This window comes from Mastigoproctus giganteus, chromosome 10 (assembly GCF_048544385.1).
Source record: "Mastigoproctus giganteus isolate SK-2022 chromosome 10, ASM4854438v1, whole genome shotgun sequence".
In the NCBI taxonomy this organism is placed as follows: domain Eukaryota; kingdom Metazoa; phylum Arthropoda; class Arachnida; order Uropygi; family Thelyphonidae; genus Mastigoproctus; species Mastigoproctus giganteus.
The window spans coordinates 207967347-207987533 of record NC_143584.1 but is presented as its reverse complement, the minus strand read 5'-3'; the positions used below and the strand labels follow the sequence as shown (position 1 = coordinate 207987533).

Genomic DNA, 20187 nt, shown 5'->3' with positions numbered 1-20187 from the left:
AATTCAACTCAAGGCCCTTCCACATGGTGCAGAAAAACAGCAATTGTCACCATTTCACTAGCAGTGAGGTGTAATCATAATTACCATTCACATCATGTATTGTGATACTGTTTGTTGGGTCCATATCATTGTTTATCTAATAATGCATAGTTTATTTATATAAATATGAAATAATGGAATGCTTGGTAGAAAACATACTTATAATTACAGAACATTTTAAAATCAACAGGCTGGTAGGAATTATATTAATTTCATTTGAATATTTGTTATTATTGATCAGTTATTCTCATATTTATTTTTTATTGGCAGAAAAAATAAATATGAGAATAACTTTCTGAGATGTGTTCTAAGATGCATGTATCTGTGTATCTAAGAATATTTAACTGTCAGATGTGGGCAAGAAATGTTCAATGTGTAGTACAAACAAAAATTTAGTAAAATGTACTCACAACTATTCAAAGTTCAATACTAGATATATATCTAGACAGATGGATAAATATATCTAAGTAGCTGCCCAGTGCATCAAAGATGTGGATCCTGCTTTACAAACTGAAATCAGTCTATATCCAGCAACTCTTTCAACAAAAAGAACTATGAAGAAATAGTTCACATAACAAAGAACTTACCTAAAACAAAAATCAGCAGGATGAATAAAATATCTAGTTAAGGTTCCATCAGTGGGAGGGGTTGCACAAAATTTCATATCTGGACAGAGATTATAGCGACCAAGTTTGCAAAATTCACAAATACGGCAAGGAACTCCTGGCTCAATAGCAACTCGATCACCTGCAAAAAATATATAAAAATAATTTATTTTTAGAATCTTAATTTATAACATCTTACTCATAATTATAGATACAGAAAATAAGCTCAAACTATTAAGTAATAAAAAGTAATATGGTTTAAAAACAGTACATAAATAGTGTACTTTCAAAATCGCTCATTATATTTTAAAATTTAAGCATGCTTATTTGCATGCAAAAAAAATGTCTGTGCCTCAATAGAATAAAGCAAAGCGAAGATCAGAAATGAACCTCAAAAAAAAAAAAAAAGTTATTATCTAGCACTTACTTAATGTGTACCTGAAAAGTGCTGTACAGATTTCAAATTTCTACTTTGAGCTATGGATATTCAGGTACAAAAAGAAAAACATGAAAAACTTTTGATTATCATATTTATAATAAATAAAACTTTTCTAGTTAATTTACAGATAATTTCTGATATATGAGCCAAAGAAAATTCAAAGTGAAAGCAGTGATAAGATGAAAAGACATATTCCATATCTATTTTCCTAATTACATTCTTTAGGTGCCACATATATTATTTAAAAAAATTTATATTAAAATATTTTTAGGCAGAATAAAACAGCGGGGAGAGTATGGTTTGAATAAACAGAGGGAAGAATAAGAATATGTTGGGGTTTTATTTAAAAAAAAAAAAACTAAATTAATGAATTTATATTTGCATTGAAAACTGGGATTCATATTTGCATTGACAACCAGAAAGAAGCTGTTCTCCATGCACAATACAGGATAAGGCCCACTGGAACACCAAGTGGTGGGCTCACAGCCTCCAAGGACAACCTTGCCTTAGGCTGGATGGCAAGCACAGACACTGCAAGTCCCTCCCAATAAGGACACAGCTAACCCAAGTAACCCAGTACCATTGTGTCCCCATCAAGGCTCACCCACACAATACAACCAACGTCCATACAAGAGCCAGCCTAGATTAAATAAAACTCTATTAAAATAAAGACTGTATTTGTAAAAACTGACTGATTACACAGTATTTTACTTGATTATTTAACAAAGTCAGTTTCATTTATAACTACTTGACTTGTGGAGAGATTCAATCAAAATGTCACTTTATGCCAAGATACAAATTAAATTTAATATACCTTTTATTTTATCTACTGGTTGTGTAGAGAGCTCTGAAGAATAAAGCTCAAGTGGCATTCCTAGGCATCACAGTGTCCCATCAGCTGATAGGAAAGGATCTTGTCCCTGATGAGGTCAATTTTAAGCAGAGCCAACAGAGTCCTAAAGAAAACACCTGCTGTGTCCGGAAAGAACTCTGTTAGCACAACCTTGTACAATGACATAACACATAATCACAAGTTTCGTTTGGCCGTCTAGTGGAAATCAGGGAAATATACCTTTAAGTTGCTGTGACGCATTAGGAATTGGATTGTTAGAAATTACATTGACAACAATATACTATGTTGTTGTCAATGTAATTTATCATATGTTATCATGTGCTATTACGGTTATCATACGTTACCAGGGCTTAGAGGGGAACAAGCATTCTGTGTGTTATCAGACAATTAGTCTAAAACACTGATGGACCCAATATCTTTCTATTTCAGAAGATTTAATCCTCAAGACGCCTGGTCAGCATGAAGAGGAAATGACCAAACCCTCCAGCACAATGGAACATATGTACCTCAGTCCCCAGCTGCTTTCACTCCTCTTAAGGCAGCGAGAGGCTCAGAGTGGAAGCAGAGGGTGCTAAGAATCTCTGGGTACGACCAGGCTGCCATGCACAGAAATTGAACTTGTCCTGTTACAACGTAAGATTGCTCATCGGTGAAGACAGGATATTAGAGCTGGAAAAGGAATTAGAAAACGTGAATTGGAATATCATCAGTTTGGCTGAAACAAGAAGAAGAAATGAATCAGTTATAAGTTTATCAAGTGGAAATCTGCTGTACGCAAATGGAAACAGTGAAAGTGGAGTTGGCTTTCTGGTCCTTAAAGATATAAAAAAACATTGTGGAATTCAAAAGTACATCACCAAGGATGTCAAGACTATTACTCAGGATTTCTAAGAGGTACAAGCTAAAGGTTATAATGATTTATGCACCAACATCGAGCCATGATGATGAAGAGGTTGAAGAAATGTACACTGAAATTGAGTCGTCTAGATGAGCAGAAAACCCACTACACTATCATTATGGGGGACTTCAATGCTAAGGTTGGAAAGAGACATAACAGTGCAGAAAGGGGAACTATAGGAAATTTTCGAATAGGGGAAAGAAATGAAAGACGTGGAATTTGCAGAATCACGAGGATTTTCAGTAATGAACACTTTTTTCAAGAAAAGGGTGAACAGAAAGTGGACATGGAAGAGCCCAAATGGATTAAATGGAAGAGCCCATTTGGGCTCTTCCATTTGTAAGAATTTAGTAAGGATTTTGGACTAAAGATGAATATGGCTAAAACAAAAGTAATGATAAACAAGTATGCCACAGAAAGGGATATAATGATTGAAGGAGCAGTAATTGAAAAGGTGGAGTCATATACTTATCCGGGACAAGTCACTGGCTGTAATAACAATAAATGGCTGGAAGTCAAGAGAAGAATAAATTCTGGATGGGTAGCATTCAGAAAATATAGTCACATACTGAGAAGCAATATCCCAATTTGTCTGAAACGTAAAATAATGAACCAATGCATACTCCCCACCATGACTTATGGAAGTGAAACTTGGGCACTCACCAAAAGAATGGAAGAGAAGCTGAGAACTACACAGCGCAGAATGGAACGAATTATATTGGGAATCAGACTGTTAGATAAGAAGAGAAACACATGGATTAGGCAGCAAACTCAAGTAAAGGACATTCTTATCAAAACTAAAGAACTAAAATGGTCTTGGGCAGGACACATTGCATGAAGACAAGATGACAGATGGACTAAGAAAATAACTGAATAGTACCCAAGAGGAGTTAAAAGAAAACCTGGAAGACAATGACGGAGATGGACAGATGAAATTCATGAGTTTGTGGGTAGCAAATGGATGGCCATTGCACAAAACAGAAGGAAATGGAAAGTTGATGGAGAGGCTTTTATCCTACAATGTATTGAAAATGGCTGATGGTGACCATGTGCTGTTATCAATGAAAGCATATACACTGTGCTGCCACTTTATTATTTACACCTACCTAGTAGAATATTGGGCTTCCTTTAGCCTTCAAAACAGCCTGAATTCATCTAGGCATAGATTGAACAAGATGCTGAAAACGTTGTGCAGGAATGGAGTACCATGCAGACATGACTGTGTCACGCAGTTCCTTGAGATTCTACGGAGGTGCAGCGCCTGCAGCGAACAGCCCTTTCCAGCTCATCCCAAAGATGTTCAATAGGATTGAGATCCGTAGACTGAGCAGGCCACTGCAACAAAGAAAAGTCACTGTCATGTTCCTGGAACCATTCCATAGTGATTCAGGCTTTGTGCACTGGAGCATTATCATGCTGGAAGAAACCATCTGACTGAGGATAAACTGTGAACATGAACAGATGCACTTGGTCAGCAACGATGTTTAAGTACGATGTGGCATTCAGATGTGAATCTATGGGTATCAATGGACCCAACATGTGCCAAGAAAACATTCCCCACACCACAACACTGCTGCCGCCACCTTGCACAGTAGTCGTCAGATATGACAGGTCCATGGATTCATGTTGTTTTCAACAAATTCTGAGCCTTCCATCAACATGATGCTCCAGGAACTTCGACTAGTCAGACAAAGCAACTGTTTTCCAATCCTCGATAGTCCAGTGCTGGTGTTGCTGTGCCCACAGGAGGCATGCTCTCTTGTTCTTCATTGATAACAAAGGTACGTGATGTGGCTGTCGGTTGATCTAGCCCATTTGTGGCAAAGTGCGACTATTGTTCCGCTGAAATATTTTGTTCTGCGCACCAAGGTTGTATTCTGACGTTATGTGCGACATTGTGGCCCGTCTGTTTGCTTGCACAATTCTAGCCATCCTCCTCTGATCTCTCTCATGAACAAGCGATTTTCTTCCACAGGAGTGCCGTTGATAGGATGTTTTCTGTTCGTTGCAGCATTCTGGATACACCCTTGAAACTGTGGTGCGTGAAAAGTTCAGGAAAAAACTGCCGTTTCAGAGATGCTTTGTCCAGCACGTCTTGGACCTACTACCATGCCACGTTCGAAGTCCATTAGATCACTCCTTTCCCTCATTCTTGCTACGGTTTGTACGCTTAACTGATACTAGAAAGGTTGTTCTGCTGCATTTATATCCACAACTGTGGTCATGTGACTTGCAATGTTGTGGGACAAACCATTTGTGTGCACAGTAGGGTGTACCTAATAAAGTAGTAGCACAGTGTATATCTCAATTATTGCTTCCCTGGTAGAAGAACCAGCTGTGATGGTGTACAATGTTGCCTGTCCATATTTCTAGATCACAGCACCTTAGATTTTTATCTGTGGGGATACATAATGTGCACTGGCGCGTCACAATTTGGATGGTGTAAGCAGGTATAAAGAACAATCCCTGTGAACTGATGCAAACTACATGCTTGATTCAAATGAGCACCTGTGTGTGTGTGTGTGTGTGTGTGTGTGTGTGTGTGTGTGTGTGTGTGTGTGTGTGTGTGTGTGTGTGTGTGTGTGTGTGTGTGTGTGTGTGTGTGTTGGGGATAAGGGTGATAATCTTCAACATTTATCATCACTTGTTTGCTTAATCTTATTTTTAAGATTCAGATAATTATAATTCCATAACCACTGATAATCAGGTTTGTGTTTAAATGACATTTTTCACTGGAAATGAACTGAGGAATAAGTTCTTGACATTAAGTCATAAAGTTGTGAATCAAACTTTCTGTAAGCCATTGATACACGGTCACACTTGTATCAATAGCTAATATACAAAAATTATGATTCACACAATGTTATTAGGTAACTACAGTGAATTCCAGTTATTTGGGACAAGTCTTAAAGAACAGAACCAAAAAAAAAAAAAAAAAAAAAAAAAAAACAGGCAGGGTTTTCTTCACTTAATTAGGACAGCATGCCATTTAATCGGGGCAGGAGATTGCAACACTCAAGATTACCCTTCGTTGTCTCCAACCTTACCACATGGTCTGGTCGGATTTCTGAAGGTCACAACCATAAAACATTTAGCAGTTTCCAGTTTATTGGGCTTTTCTGTTAGCGCAATCTATTATAAACAGATAGTAAACTTGATCTTATTGAATTTAAGATAATACTGACAGCTGAAATTCTGTGAGTTTTTACGTTATTATGGTGAAATGCGTTTCCCCTTCCATGAAATCTTCAATCATATAAAAAAGCAAATTTTCAGAACCTTCTCTTCATTCCTATTTTTAAGCTTCTTAACTTGTTACTGCTTATCTCTCTTGCACGTATCGTGTCAGTTGCAATTTGTGCATGCCGTGTTCTTTGCTACTGATTGCTTATCTTTCTTACTGTTTTAAATTTTCGCCCCCACCATCAAATGTCAGTGAACAGAAATATCAACTAGTTAGCATGTACATATTACAGTAAGTATTAATTAAGCTATGCACGTAAGAATAAATTTATTTTTATTTTGCTAACCTGTGGAAAATATTCTTCCGATTTTCACATATCATTTAATTTTTTAATTGGTAATGTGATAAAGTGTAAATCTGTGTTTAATATATCTTTACTTTTATAGCCTGTGGATAATATTCCTCCTGTTTTCACTTATTAGAATCGCTGTTTAATAGGATTAAAATTCAATTCATAAATGTGATCACAATGACCGGCGTTTACTGAATATCACATAGTGAACAGTACTTTACTATGGCGAGTCCATCGTAATGTGATTGTACAGAGAATCAATCGTTATGATTGATACTGTATTTTTAACTATTTATGCAAAACTTTGCATAATTGGGGCAGCCGCTTAATCGGGCCAAAATGCACTAGTCCCGATGTGTCCCAAATAACTGGAATCCACTGTAGTAGTCATTTGCCTCAATAATATAAATACAACAGTTTCTTAAAGAGAAACTAACCTGATAGGTCAGATTTAAACGTAGATCTTGCAGATACCTAGTTTGTCAAAAAATATTATTTTTTCCTTCTTGCATAATGTGAGTAAATATATCATCTATAATTTGACTGACTTAGCAACATGCAACTGATTGCAACTTAACTCGAAAATTAATGTAACTGAATTACTCACTCCAGAGGAATATATACATAAATACTAAATTTTTCTTTTTTAATTTTAATTGTGGACAAAATCTGCACAGAATAAACACAGAAACAAAGATATAGATCAAGATATATATGATCAATTAGTCAATAGTCAAGCTAAAGTCATCACCAGACTGTAAATGCAAAAGGAAATGAATGTCAATTTTGATATATATATATATATATATATATATATATATATATTTTTTTTTTTTTTTGTTAGTTGTTAGCGCATCTGCTTCTGTGGTCATAATGCACCTCTTATGGCGCCTCCGTAGCCAGGTGGGCAGGAGCAGCAGTGCATAGCACACGCTTCTTGATTAGACCGGGGTTCGAGCCCGTGAGCCACCAAATATGGAGGATGTGGAAAGGTCAGGGAATGACCACCGCATATCCCCGGAGCAATATGGCCTTAGTTGCTAATGCTCCTAAAAACCAAATAACAACAGCGCCTCCCAAGGTTTTTGCAGTTTATTCTGATCCAAGCCCGAGGCGGAACCCGCAACCTTTGGGTTGCCAGGCAGGCACTTTACCCACCTGGCTAGCCTGGTCGGCAATTTTGATATGGAATGGAGATAATCTACTGAAGGAAATTCGGGGTACCATATATCATTTGTAATAAGTAATAAGTTTGTAATAAGTTGTCTAATTGCAGGATGAAAAAAAAAAAAAAAGGTAAAAAGAAAGTCCCAAGAGAAACTTGACACCCTCATCTGAGACATAACTAAAAAATTCACTTAACCACAGAGGCCCAAAACATGATGGAAGCCAGATAACTCAGCATACCAACAACTCACTATAAAAAGTGCCATTTATCAGAAATGGCAATGAAAGTTTACAATTCAGTCCTTAATTACACTTACTAATCTGCACTGTCATAACATAATTTAAATATAGAAAGGACCCAGCTCTGAAAGGGGGAAAAAAAAAAAAAGCATTATATATCATAATAAAGTCTTGTTTATATAGCATTTCCTTCAAAATATTATATTAAATTAAAAAATAAGAATTAGAAAGTTGCAGGTACTAACCGACTTTTAAATTATTTACACTTTCTCCAACTTCAGCTACAGTTCCGCTTGTCTCATGTCCCAAAACCATAGGTGCTTTTACAACAAAATCTCCAATTCGTCCATTCATCCAAAAGTGGACATCAGAACCACAAATTCCCACAGTATGGATGGCTATCAAAACCTCTAAAAGAGAAATTTTTTATAAGTATAGCTGGTTCAGACAGAATTAAAAAAACAACTCTATATTTATCCCTTATATAGCAGGTACCAAAATTAAAGACAGGTAATAAATGTTGGTAATGGCAAAAGTTTCTTAATGACTTTCTATTTCTCCGATGATGCATACAAGCCCATAGCAACCAATTTGGTTTTTGTTTCTTATGTTTGTACAACATGAATGAAAATAAATAAATCAGAAAAGGACAAGTACTTTCGGCCAGCACCATACGCACTAAGCTACTTGTATAAGTGTTTTGATTATATCATAAGTGTTTGCAATTCATACAAAAAGATGGTATCTAGTAGCATAATATTTAGGGTCAGTCTGTCTGTAGGTGCAGTATATTAGTGGTTTCTTATAGCAGTATATTAGTTTAGTGCTTTCCTTGAAGAAAGGCAGCATAGCTCTATTTACAGATGGATAGCTAAAAGTCATGAACAGATCCTGTATTTACTAATAGCATAATGAATAAATACAAGTTAACCTATCCCAGTGTACTACTGGCCTTTGATCTTTTGTGAATTGGGGTCACATTTGCACATCTCCAGTCCATGGGTACCTCTCCCCTGAGTCCAAGGAAGCTCTCATAATTATGGCTAAGGGTTTGCTTACTTCCTTTGCTGCTTCCTTTAATATAACTGGATAGATCCCATCCACCCCAGGTGCCTTTCTTGTGTTTATCTTCAACAATTTCTCCTCCACTTTACTCGCAGAGATTATAAAATTCTCTAGCTTACTGCCAGAGTTGAATACACCTCTGGCAATCTCTTCGCAGAATAACTCCTCATGTGTGAATGTCAATGCAAAATATTCATTTAGTTTGTTAGCTACCTGAGCAGGATCATCAACAGTTGACCCATCGATATCAAGTGGACCAATCTGATTCATTCCCTTCCTTCTAGAGTTTACATAAGTAAAGAAATCTTTGCTGTTTTTCTTTGCATTCCTTGCCAAAGATTTCTCGTAATCTGCCTTCGCCTGCCTAACCTCCTTTGTAACTTGGTTACAGATCAACTTGTATCTATCATAGGCTTCTGTGTCACGTGTTAATTTGTATGTATCCCATGCATTTTTCTTCTCTGCCATATGTCTCATTAGTTCATCTGACATCCATTTAGGCCTAATCCTTGAACAATATTTCTTAGTTGGTATGTAAAGCCTAGTAGCTTCCAAGATAAGTTGTTTGAATGCTTCCCATTTTGAATTTGCTGTTGGTAACATCATCAGTTGGTTCCACTGTATAGAATTTAAATACTGTCTCAGTCCATCGTAGTCGCCTTTACGAAAGCAATAACCCTTCCCTTTACCCCTAATGGTAGTTACCTCTTTGAGTAAATCCAACTTCGGCACACTGTGATCACTGCCACCTAGTGGTTCATTTATCTGCAGATTCTTAATGCATAAAGAATCACTACTGATAATCAAATCAAGAGTATTACTCCCTCTAGTTGCCTCCCGAACATGCTGATGTAGAAAACAATCATCCAATAAATCTACAAAAGCCTTGCTAGCGTGTGAGTGACCAGTCCCCAAATTCCAGTCAATATCTGGGAAATTAAATTCCCCCATTATTAGACTCTGATTTACTGGCCCACTATTTCCCTGTACAGTTTCTTATTATACTCATCAGAGTCATTAGGCCTATAGCACACTCCTACTCTCAATTTTGATCTCCCAATGCTTATGTCACACCAAACTGACTCGACACTGCACTGTCCAGCGATGTCGACTGGCTTCACTTCCTTGGAATTTATGTATTTCTTAACTAATAGCATAAACCCTCCTCCTTGTCTATCCTTTCTGTAGACATTGTACTCCCCAAATTCCAGTTCTGCATTCCTTATATCTGTCTGACACCACGTCTCTGAAATCCCAACAATATCTGCCTTTGATGTTTTGAGCAATACCTCAAATTCATCAAATTTATTTACTCAACTCCTAGCATTGGTGTACACGCAAGTATACATGCACCTGTTCCTTTTCTTAGCTACCTAACATAACCCATGTGTTTACTTTTACCCCAATGATTCCCAGCAGTCTCTGAAATATCCTGCATCTTATTTTCCGGGCTGCTGCTCATTCCAATAGAAGCAGTGCAAGAATCACTTTCACCTCTGCCAGTGGCTACTGTTAATCTATTTGTCCTTGTATCCCCACAATCTAGCAGTTTTCTGACCCACCTAACACTGCCTCGATAGCATCAGCAAACATTCTTGCACCCTTTCTATTTAAGTGTATCCCATCCCTGTAGAAGCAGTCTCTCCTGTTAACAAGTACAGACCAGGCTGAAAAAAATTCTATCCCTTGAGCCTTGCACAATCTTTCCAGGGCCGAATTGATCGACAGGGCTCTCATCAGTTGCCCAATTTCGTGGTGCCACACCCTTACAATGCTCTCCTGCAGCTGAATCTTACTTGTTGGCTTCTTCTGAGCAATTTCAGATGACATTATGTACCAGCAACTTTCAATAGGATTCAAATCTAGACTGTTGCCAGGCCAGTCCAACACTGTAATGCCAGCATTTCTGAGTTATGACTGCACCTTAAGGGAGAAAAATGAGGGAAAACATTGGTGCAAGTATGTGAGACAAACTTGTTGGTGAGACAAGAAGACAAACTCATCATTAAATCGAAATAGCATAAAACTTACCAATTTTGCTGTGTAGCAAGGTCCTGAGTCTTGTTGAAAAATGCACTTTTGGACATCTGTGTGGTGATCCCTAATAACGGATTTCAGGCACTCCAAGATAGCAATATAGGTTTCTGCATTCACCGTTCCGTTAATAAACTTAATTCACCCCACCTCTTTGCTTGTTATGCATCCCCAGACCATCTGACCGGCGGAGGACTTTACAGTCAGTGTTATGCAGTCAGGATTGTATGTCTCTCCAATTTTCATCTTCTGACATATCGCTTCCCATCCGAGCTATACAAGTTGAATTTCGATTCATCAGAAAAGATGACGGTGTCCCATTGCTCTTTTGTCCATGAAACATGCGTTTTAGCCAAAGCAAGTTGCTTCTTCCTCATTTGTGTCAACAAAGGATTCTTCTTGGGCTGATAGGCATGCAGACCACATTCCGAAAGCAGTCTTTGGATAGTTCATGCACTTGTTTCAACACCAGAGACCAACTCAAAGTCCAGTTTTAGATCAGGAGCAGTAGCATGGCGATTACAAAAGCATAGCAGTTTAAAATATCGATCTTGGGAAGGCATAGTCACTCTCTTATGGCCTGATCCAGGTCTTCTCTTCACATCACCAGTTTCACACTTTAATTTCAGCACCCAGAATACTGTTGACTGGTGGCAGCCTATTTTATCAGTGATAGCACACATAGAAAACCCTTCCTGAGACAAAGCAACAGCTACACTTTTTTTTCTTGGTGTCAACTGAACATATGGAGCCATGCTTACACCTCCGCAAAACAGGATATTAATGAGTGTGTATACCCTTCCAAAGCTGTATTTATAGAAATGGCTGATGCAATACCTTGCAATTACTGTCTGATACAATAGAAGTGTAATTTGATGCAATACCTTTGCTTTGCGACAAACAAAATGACTGTAATCAAACAATATCTTATATGTTTCACTACAAATGTTACTTTTTTTTTAGGTGATGCAGTTTTTTTGTCTGCCACTGTATCCAACTGGGCTTTGAATTTCCCCAAGCTATTCACCTCAACCAAATATGGAGGTAACTTATTCCAATAATTAACAACTTGCTGGCTAAGAGAAAGCTTTCTGCAATCCAGTCTAAACCCTTCCATATTTGAATTTATAGTGAAATTTCACTCCCATTCATTTTACTTTCACCTCAACTTCTACACCTTAATAAAATCTTCTCTAAGGTGTCTAGTTTCCAAGCTCTGCAGTCCAATATACGAAGTCTTTCTTCATATGGGTCCCCTTTTGCTGATCTTGCCTCACACATTGCCTATCTTTGAACTCTTTCAAGAAGCTTGATGTCTTTCTTTAGGTACAATCTCCATACCTAGACATAATATTCCAAGTGTCTTGCAATTGCCTTATACAGTGGTATTATTATATCCTCCCTATCTCTAGAAGAAAACATTCAATAAATCATCAAAAAGTCACTATGGGTCCTCCTTGCCACCCATCTACACTGCTCAGAGAGCTTTGTGTTTGACCGTATTATATCTTCCTCAACCTTTTATACATTTTTCTATTCTCACATTGAACCTCCAAATGAATCCTCACATTTCTCACGAGATTCCTTTCATGTTGGATCTTATGTAAACATTGTGCTCAATTTTTTTTGTCAATTCAATTCCAACACATAACAGCCTGTGAATTGGCTAAACATGCTATTACCTGCTGATATAACTCCAACTTTGATCATACAATCACCAATCCTTATCTGCAAAGCTGTTCATACTTGAAGGTATTTTCATAAAATTTCAACAAAATGCAATAATATATGTTGACCATATATTATATCAGACACCTGGTATCTCGCTAATTTTGTAAATAAAGATGATGTTTCTGTCACATATTCCCACTCACCATGATGATAACCATTATTGGCAACATGCAGTCTATACAGACAGTTGCTATATCAACTAGCACTTCGTAGAAGATGACAGAAAAGTGATAGTAAAGCTTCAAAGTGGAATATACGTATGTAAATATGTATAATCCAAATGCGTGCATGTGTGTATTATTAAATTACAATTTTAATAAAAATTATTTTATTATTATTTTTTTTTTTTGGTAGTTGTTGGCGCATAGGCTTCTGTGGCCATAATGCACCTCCCAAGGTTTTTGCAGTACTTTGATCCAAGCCCGAGGTGGGAATCGAACCCGCAACCTTTGGGTTGCCAGGCAGGCACTTTACCCAACCGGCTAGCCCGGTCGGCATAAAAATTATAAATTAAATGCATCTCACTTTATCGATAAAATTATATATTAACACACTATAAGAAATTAAGTAATACACAATTTATGAAATGACACATTTTTAATTATTCAATTAATTGCATGCCATATATATATGCAATTCAAGAGCAACATAAATTAACTTACCATTCTTTGCAGGCTTTGGTATAGGTCTTTGTTCCTAAAATAAAATGAAATATCAGCTTAGGTAATATTAAGTTTTTTTGTAACTGTAAAGTTTATTGATATAATTTTTATCAAGTTTTAATTCTAATGAAAAAATTAAAATACATGAAAATTAGTAAAAAAAAAAGTGAAAATAAGTAAATAATTTCAGTTAACTAGTTTTTAAATTTAGTTATTGCCATCTATGGAAATAAGGGCATTCTCTGTAGCCGAGTGGTCAGGAGCGGGAGTGCAGTAGCACACACTCTTTGAGTAGACCGGGGTTCAAGCCCCTGACTGCTGAATACGCCCGATCTGCCAACCTGCACTGGACCAGCGTGGCAGATTATGCTCCATTTCCCTCAGCATGAATTATTGAGGAGGCTTCCATCCTGCAGTGGGGTGATAATGGCTGCACTTTACCTTCATATAAAGAATTAATATACATATTTAAAAAAAAAAAAAAAAAAAAAAATACATCACCCTTATACAGAATTACTTCTAATACAATTTTCTGGAGGAAGCATACAAATCCTGACATATCTAGAAATTGGTGAGTGCCTAGTAGTGGCAATTAGTGTTAACATGAACAAGGAGTCATCACGTGCTGGCAATCTAATAGAATGTGGTGAAAAAAAAAAATAAAGATATTTTTTATCTGTTGCACATGAATTTTTATTTTACAACTTTTCCTGCAGCAGGATAATAAAATTTTACAGTAGTTGGAAATACAGTGGACTGAATAGGACGTTTCACATGGCAATTGTAGAGTAAAAATACCATATGCTGTTTAGATTTTAGCCACATGCATCTCTAGAAATTGAACAGTAAAAATTGTGCATTTTAAATTTAGTTATTGGTATGGCAGAAGTCACTTGACATTAATGGGTGGCTTTTAATCTTCCATTGCTAACATGATTTCTGACAGATGTCACCTTTTAAAATTTTTATTATTTTTTTATGTTTGTAAACGAAATCAAATCCCCCCCACACCTCTGCCCACCAATATTCTCTAACTGGTTATACAGTGTTTTCTGTTTTCATTTCAATAAACAATGAATTACAAGACATTAAAATTTTTGTCTGGTGTTTTAACAGACACCAGATGAGCAAAAGTGTCTACCTTTCTTCTAGGCAACTCACGTGGAATTTATGAGAGGCCAGTAATAGGTCTAATGTTGCTGTAACATTTTGATTTCACCGGCTAAATATGAAAAGTTGACAAAAACACAGACATTCACATTGCATCTGTCAGAAGCCACATGAGTGTCCAGGTTTAGATCCAGTAGCTGAGTGACCTTAAATTCTAAAGAATACAATAAAAACTTTATTACTGGTTTCTTTTATTTTCATTTGAAAATTTTTTTAACTGAGTTTTAGCAAATCATAATTAATATATCACTATTTTCAATTCAGTAAAAAAGCTAAAAATTAATTTTTCATAACAAAAACAAAAAGGGATGCCACAATAACACTTGAGCATCTTTGTTAAATTGAGGGCACAGCTAATGGAAAGTTAAATAAAAAATTTGTTCAAAATTTGAACACCAAGTACTAAGCAATTTACTCAATCTAATAAACAAATTAGCTTTTGTGTTCATTATAAAAAGGAATGACTCTGGGATCTTATAATTCAAATGTTTGTTCAAAATGGGTTTATTCTTCTTCATCAAGATAAAATGATCAAAGCTGTAGTTCTAATCAATCAAGCACAATCAATTTTGTTTTAAACTGTTGACTAAGGTTAAAACAGTTGTAATTAAATTTTAACAAGAACAGCAAGTGTTATCGCAGTCCTTAGAGCATATCAAAAACAGAAAACTGTCTCAAAGCCTCCTTGTTTGAGAAGAACCATATTGAATACACTGCAAGGCTACCTAACTCATTAAAAGCCTAGAGGTAGTGATCCATCAGCATTACAAGAAGTGATGAGATATAACAAGCCCAAATCAAATTCACTGAGATTATATATTGCTTGCCACACATATTCTGCGACTTTAAAGCCTTAAAGCTCGGCATCCACCTGCTTCCTAAAAAATCAAAGATCTGAATCATTTGGAACTACAAGACTAGCAAGGTCATTATGGTTTTTTTCCACTGGAGGATTGAGGTCACATAGGATCCAAAATGGTTATTCAACATCAGACACACAAAGTGATCTTTCACTTGATGGATCTGCAATAGGCACAAATTTTCAAATTTTGCCTAAGGAAAATCTTTATGTGCATGTTGAGAAATCTATTATGGGTTACAGCATGGTGTGGATTCATGGCAGTGTTATTATTGATCCATTTTTCTTAGAAACCATTAGCAATCAAGGGCATTTTGAAGTATGCATAATTAATGACACATTAATGAATGTAATTTACATGGTAGTAGGGTTAACATCCCTGAATCATAAGAAAAGAGTATAGTACAGATCAGGTGATCAGGTAACAGGCAGGAGGGTGGTAATTTCAAATAAAAATGTAAAGCATAATTTTTATTAACGAAAATATTAAATTTTTATTAGTATCACAAAAATCAAATTATATCACAAATTAATAAAGTAGGTAACTATGTACATTGCAAATGCTTTTGCAATGTAGATAGTTACATTGCAAAATTAGAGCTTTAACAAAATCTATAATATAAATATAAAGTTTTAACTGAATGTATATTTTGCCTTACTTTGAACTTCGGCTAACGTTATTTGGTTCCCCATACAATAATTGTAAAATTGTAAGCAATCAATCAATTTTAGGCGTCTGATTCAATAATTAAACCTTTTCTAACTTTAGATTTATTCGAATCTTGAACACATCAAGTTTTGTACACAGAGGTTATGTGTCTAGGTGGGGTGTTGCTACAGTGGCGGTGCTGTCGCGCAATTCAAATCAAACGAGTAATGGCGAAAGGCAAAACTGTATGTATGCAAATTCCACACAACGTGCTATGTAATATGTGATTGAAGAGAAGCATTAGATAGTCTGATTTTTTTATTTTATAACTTCAAATTTTCAAAAAGAGTACATTCAGCTTCGATAAGTGAAAAGTAGGAGTACGCTGTTTTACCACCCGAAAAAGAGTACATATACTCTTAAAAGAGTAAGGATGGTAACCCTACATGGTAGCATAATTTTTACACAGAATGACACTATCCCCCATATTTACAATAATGTCAAGCAGCTCTTATGAGAAATGTTCACTGAAAAATGAATTATGAATCACCATTTTCTACATTTCTGACCTACAAGATCACCCGACTTAAAGCCAGTTTTTGGTTGTGGGACATCTGAAACACTGTTTACAGAGATTTCCCTTCAACTGTTTCAGGTTTTAAGGAAACATATCAGAAATTTTGAAGGTAGCTTTGGAGAACATAATGACATCCTGATTGCTTATTAGAAAACAATACTGTACACATAGTGATTTGATCGTTAATAACGACTGAAGAAAAATTAACCTTTGTTATTCTTCTGAATTAATCACTTTGTGCGCCCCCTAGCGAATAAATTTATTTTTTACTGATTGCAATAGAAATCGTTGTTCGAAATTACTCATGCTTTAAATTACAGCAGACTCTCGATTACCGATTAACCGGGACACTTCAAGACTCCAAATTAAAAAAAATCAACCAGAAATCAAAAAAATTCAAGTAATAACTAGAACAGGTATAAACAGATATTTTGCAAGTCGTAAATAAGCGAAAAGCGTCATTGGGAGATTAGTGTAACTATTATCTTGTAATCCCCGGGGGCTCACATCTGGTGAGTATGGGCTTGGCACACCCAGGGTCCTGAGCTGGATATCATCATTCTTCTTTTTCTTGGTGATTCCCTTTTGACTCTCTCTCTCTCTCTCTCTTTTGGGGTAATTCGGTAATTTTTTTTTTTTTTTTTGGCTGGTGCTGCATAAGCCTCAGGCTTCCTTGCACCATATAGCTAATAATAATAATAATAATAATCCCCGCTGTCTTCACACCTGCCGCTCACAAAAAAAAAAGAAAAAAAAAAAAAAAAAAAGAGGCCAAATGTTTAGTTTTTAGTTTGTTTTAGTGCGTCGCGTTGATTATTATTAGCTATGTGGTGCAAGGAAGCCTGAGGCTTATGCTGCACCAGCCAAAAAAAAAAAAAAAAAAAAATCCCTAGTTACCCTGAGAGAGAGAGATAAGTAGAAGGGAATCACCAGGAAAGAGAAGAATGATATTTGTTATGTTCCGTTGTCAGTGCAAAAGGACAAATTTTGTTTCGTTATTTATGTCAGGGATGTAGGAAATTTTTTTTTTTTTTTTTTGTTTAAAAATCGTGAAAATGATGGGTAAACGCAAAAGAGTTGCATTTTCACTTAAACAAAAACTTGAAATTATTCAAAAGTTTGAAAACGGTGCATCTGTTAAATATCTAAGGAATCATTACAATAAGGATGTATCAAAATGGCCAAAACATAAACATGTATCGCGCGGAATTCAGATTGGTCAATAATAATATAGTAGCAATATGTTATTAGTCATTCCCGAATTACGTAAAACTCCTAGATTACGTAATTCTAGGACTTCTTACGTAATAAATTACGTAAGAAGTCCTAGAACGTACCTTTGTATTTTTGGATTAACCGGGAAATCGATTATCCGGATTTGTTTTTTTTTTTTCAATCTATCCCGGAAAATCGAGTCTACTGTATTATTTTAAACCACAATATAACAAGTGATCGCAAAAAAGCATGACAGAAGTTAATAAAAACCGGTGGGAAGGTACAACTGATGGATATAAATAGGCAATCAATCATTATTTATTATCACGAAAATTGTGCATAGTCGATTATATAATGGTATGATGGGCGCGAACTTCTACATGATCCCAAGGATAAAATATAATCCATGAAACCATATATATTAAATTAAACCATATATAATAATAAACAAATATATATTAAAGGAAATTATGCAACATATTCATATAGTGCTTACTTATTTAATATTTCCTAACTTAATTAGGAACAGAATTGTTAGGAAAATATATACAAATTAAACAAAATCACACATAATTAATGTGGGGGAGTAGGAAAATGGGTTCCATCTGCCATGTACAGTATTAGTCATGGATACACCTCGTGTTTTCACTTTGCTTTGACTAGCCTTTTCTAAAACTTCCGTAAACAACGTACCTTTACTGCATTACAGTACTTCGTAGAACTTTCCTTAAACGAATTTACTGTTTACTACTAACTGAAACTGTAACTTTCGATCTCTTTGTAAATGGATTTACTTATTTACAACAGTTTATGAAAAGTGCAAAACTGAAAAGCAGCGAGTGGTTGGATGTATGAATAAAACTACAGGCGTAACTAAAAATGGCCAAATATCAGAAATGAGTCTGTTTTCATAAATGTCATTAAATTGCAATTATAATATAAAATTACTATAATTAAACTCAGTTATTCTAATAACTCCAAACGGCGCCTACTATGGGCCAGCGCGTGTGGTTGGGCCAACCCAAACCTACCCTAGTTGGGCACCTTCAATGGTGTATGAATAATTTCAGTGATAATAAATTTATATGAACTGCTTATCGAATTAGGCTCATCAGTTTTGATTTCCTTGTGTTTGTGATTGCATGCATTTATTTTTCCTATATACTAATAAATATGTTCTAAACATAATATTATTATATAATAATATGTTCTAAACTAAATTTTTTTTTTTTTTGTACTAATGTTGTCACTAGTGGGCGTTTTTTTGCAATCAAACCTGTTCGCCACAAGAAAAAGTAATAAATAAATAAAATAAAATAATAAAAAATAGGGGCCCTTTTTTGTTTTTAATTACATTACTTTATACTCCTTTGGGTGGTAAACATGCAACCACAGCAACTGTAGTGGCATAAAATGTCTTGTTACGACTGAAAATATTTTATCATGTTATCGTTGTAATAACTTGGTAGACTTCGTTCAAGGTGAACGACTAACTTATTCTATGGAGTTGCTGATATTGTCCAGGATACTGATCAGTTTTATATAATCCACCATATTTATATAAGTGAATCCATCGAGTAGATTAACGCGGGGGGGGGGGGGTTGTTTTTTGTAACGACGAAGCAAATTGTCGTAAAAATCAAACTTGCAACATATCGAACCATTTCAGCAAAAAATTGTTTAAAAAATATGATTTTATAAAAAAATAAAACCTGTACCTATTAAGAAAACATCAAATCATGCCAGTTAATTTGCTATTTTTCATTACGTTATACACGTATTGGAACATGTGATAGAGATACATTATCTCAAAATAAGAAATACAGTAGTTAACTTTAAATTTTCTCATAAAGACACTCACCAACTTAATTTCTCCTTGTCTCAACAAAACAACAGAAAGGTTATCTCTTTCCATTTCCAAAAAAATGATTGTTTGAAGAAGGTATGCGAAAATGACTGCCGATCTTGTTTGAAAACGCAATTACGATAGCCTTGAAATTCTTTAGACTATAAGCTATCCCAAACTGCACGTGTTCATCGTGGTTCGACTACAAAGTATACTCATTGCTGTTGGCTTTTTTTGCTGGAGGCAGAAACTGTGTAGACCAATGAAAAGGAATATATGTGCCCACGTGATGGGCATACTACTCTTTCCAGAGTCTCTTAAATTGTACTGTCAACGTGGATTTCATCAACTGGGTTACATCTAAGTCTCTTTATGCCAGTTTTGAACCGCATTTTGCAGTTTACTTCTAATGTTAAAGATATATGATGATTACTTATAATTTGTGGATCACTTTTCAGTTGTTTCTGAATCGTGATAAAAGAGAATTTTCAAAAAAAAAAAAAAAAAAAATACATCATCATAAAAAAAGAATAATAAATTTATACTACGGGACAGCCATGTAGGCTCTGAGGAATTTCACTGTTACGGCAGCCACACGACAG

General features: G+C 35.6%; 1 protein-coding gene across 1 annotated transcript in view; it reads right to left on the bottom strand.

Moving 5' to 3' along the window:
* Positions 1-19776, bottom strand: part of LOC150079819 (sorbitol dehydrogenase-like) — a 46523-nt gene extending 26747 nt beyond the window's left edge. The window contains exons 1-4 of the mRNA XM_090383784.1: positions 19601-19776; positions 13270-13303; positions 8023-8187; positions 627-786 (exon numbers count right to left, since the gene is read on the bottom strand). Coding sequence (XP_090239910.1) covers positions 627-786; positions 8023-8187; positions 13270-13303; positions 19601-19654 — 413 coding nt within the window. The 5' untranslated portion in view covers positions 19655-19776. The remainder of the gene's footprint in view (positions 1-626; positions 787-8022; positions 8188-13269; positions 13304-19600) is intronic.
* Positions 19777-20187: the final 411 nt, after the last annotated feature.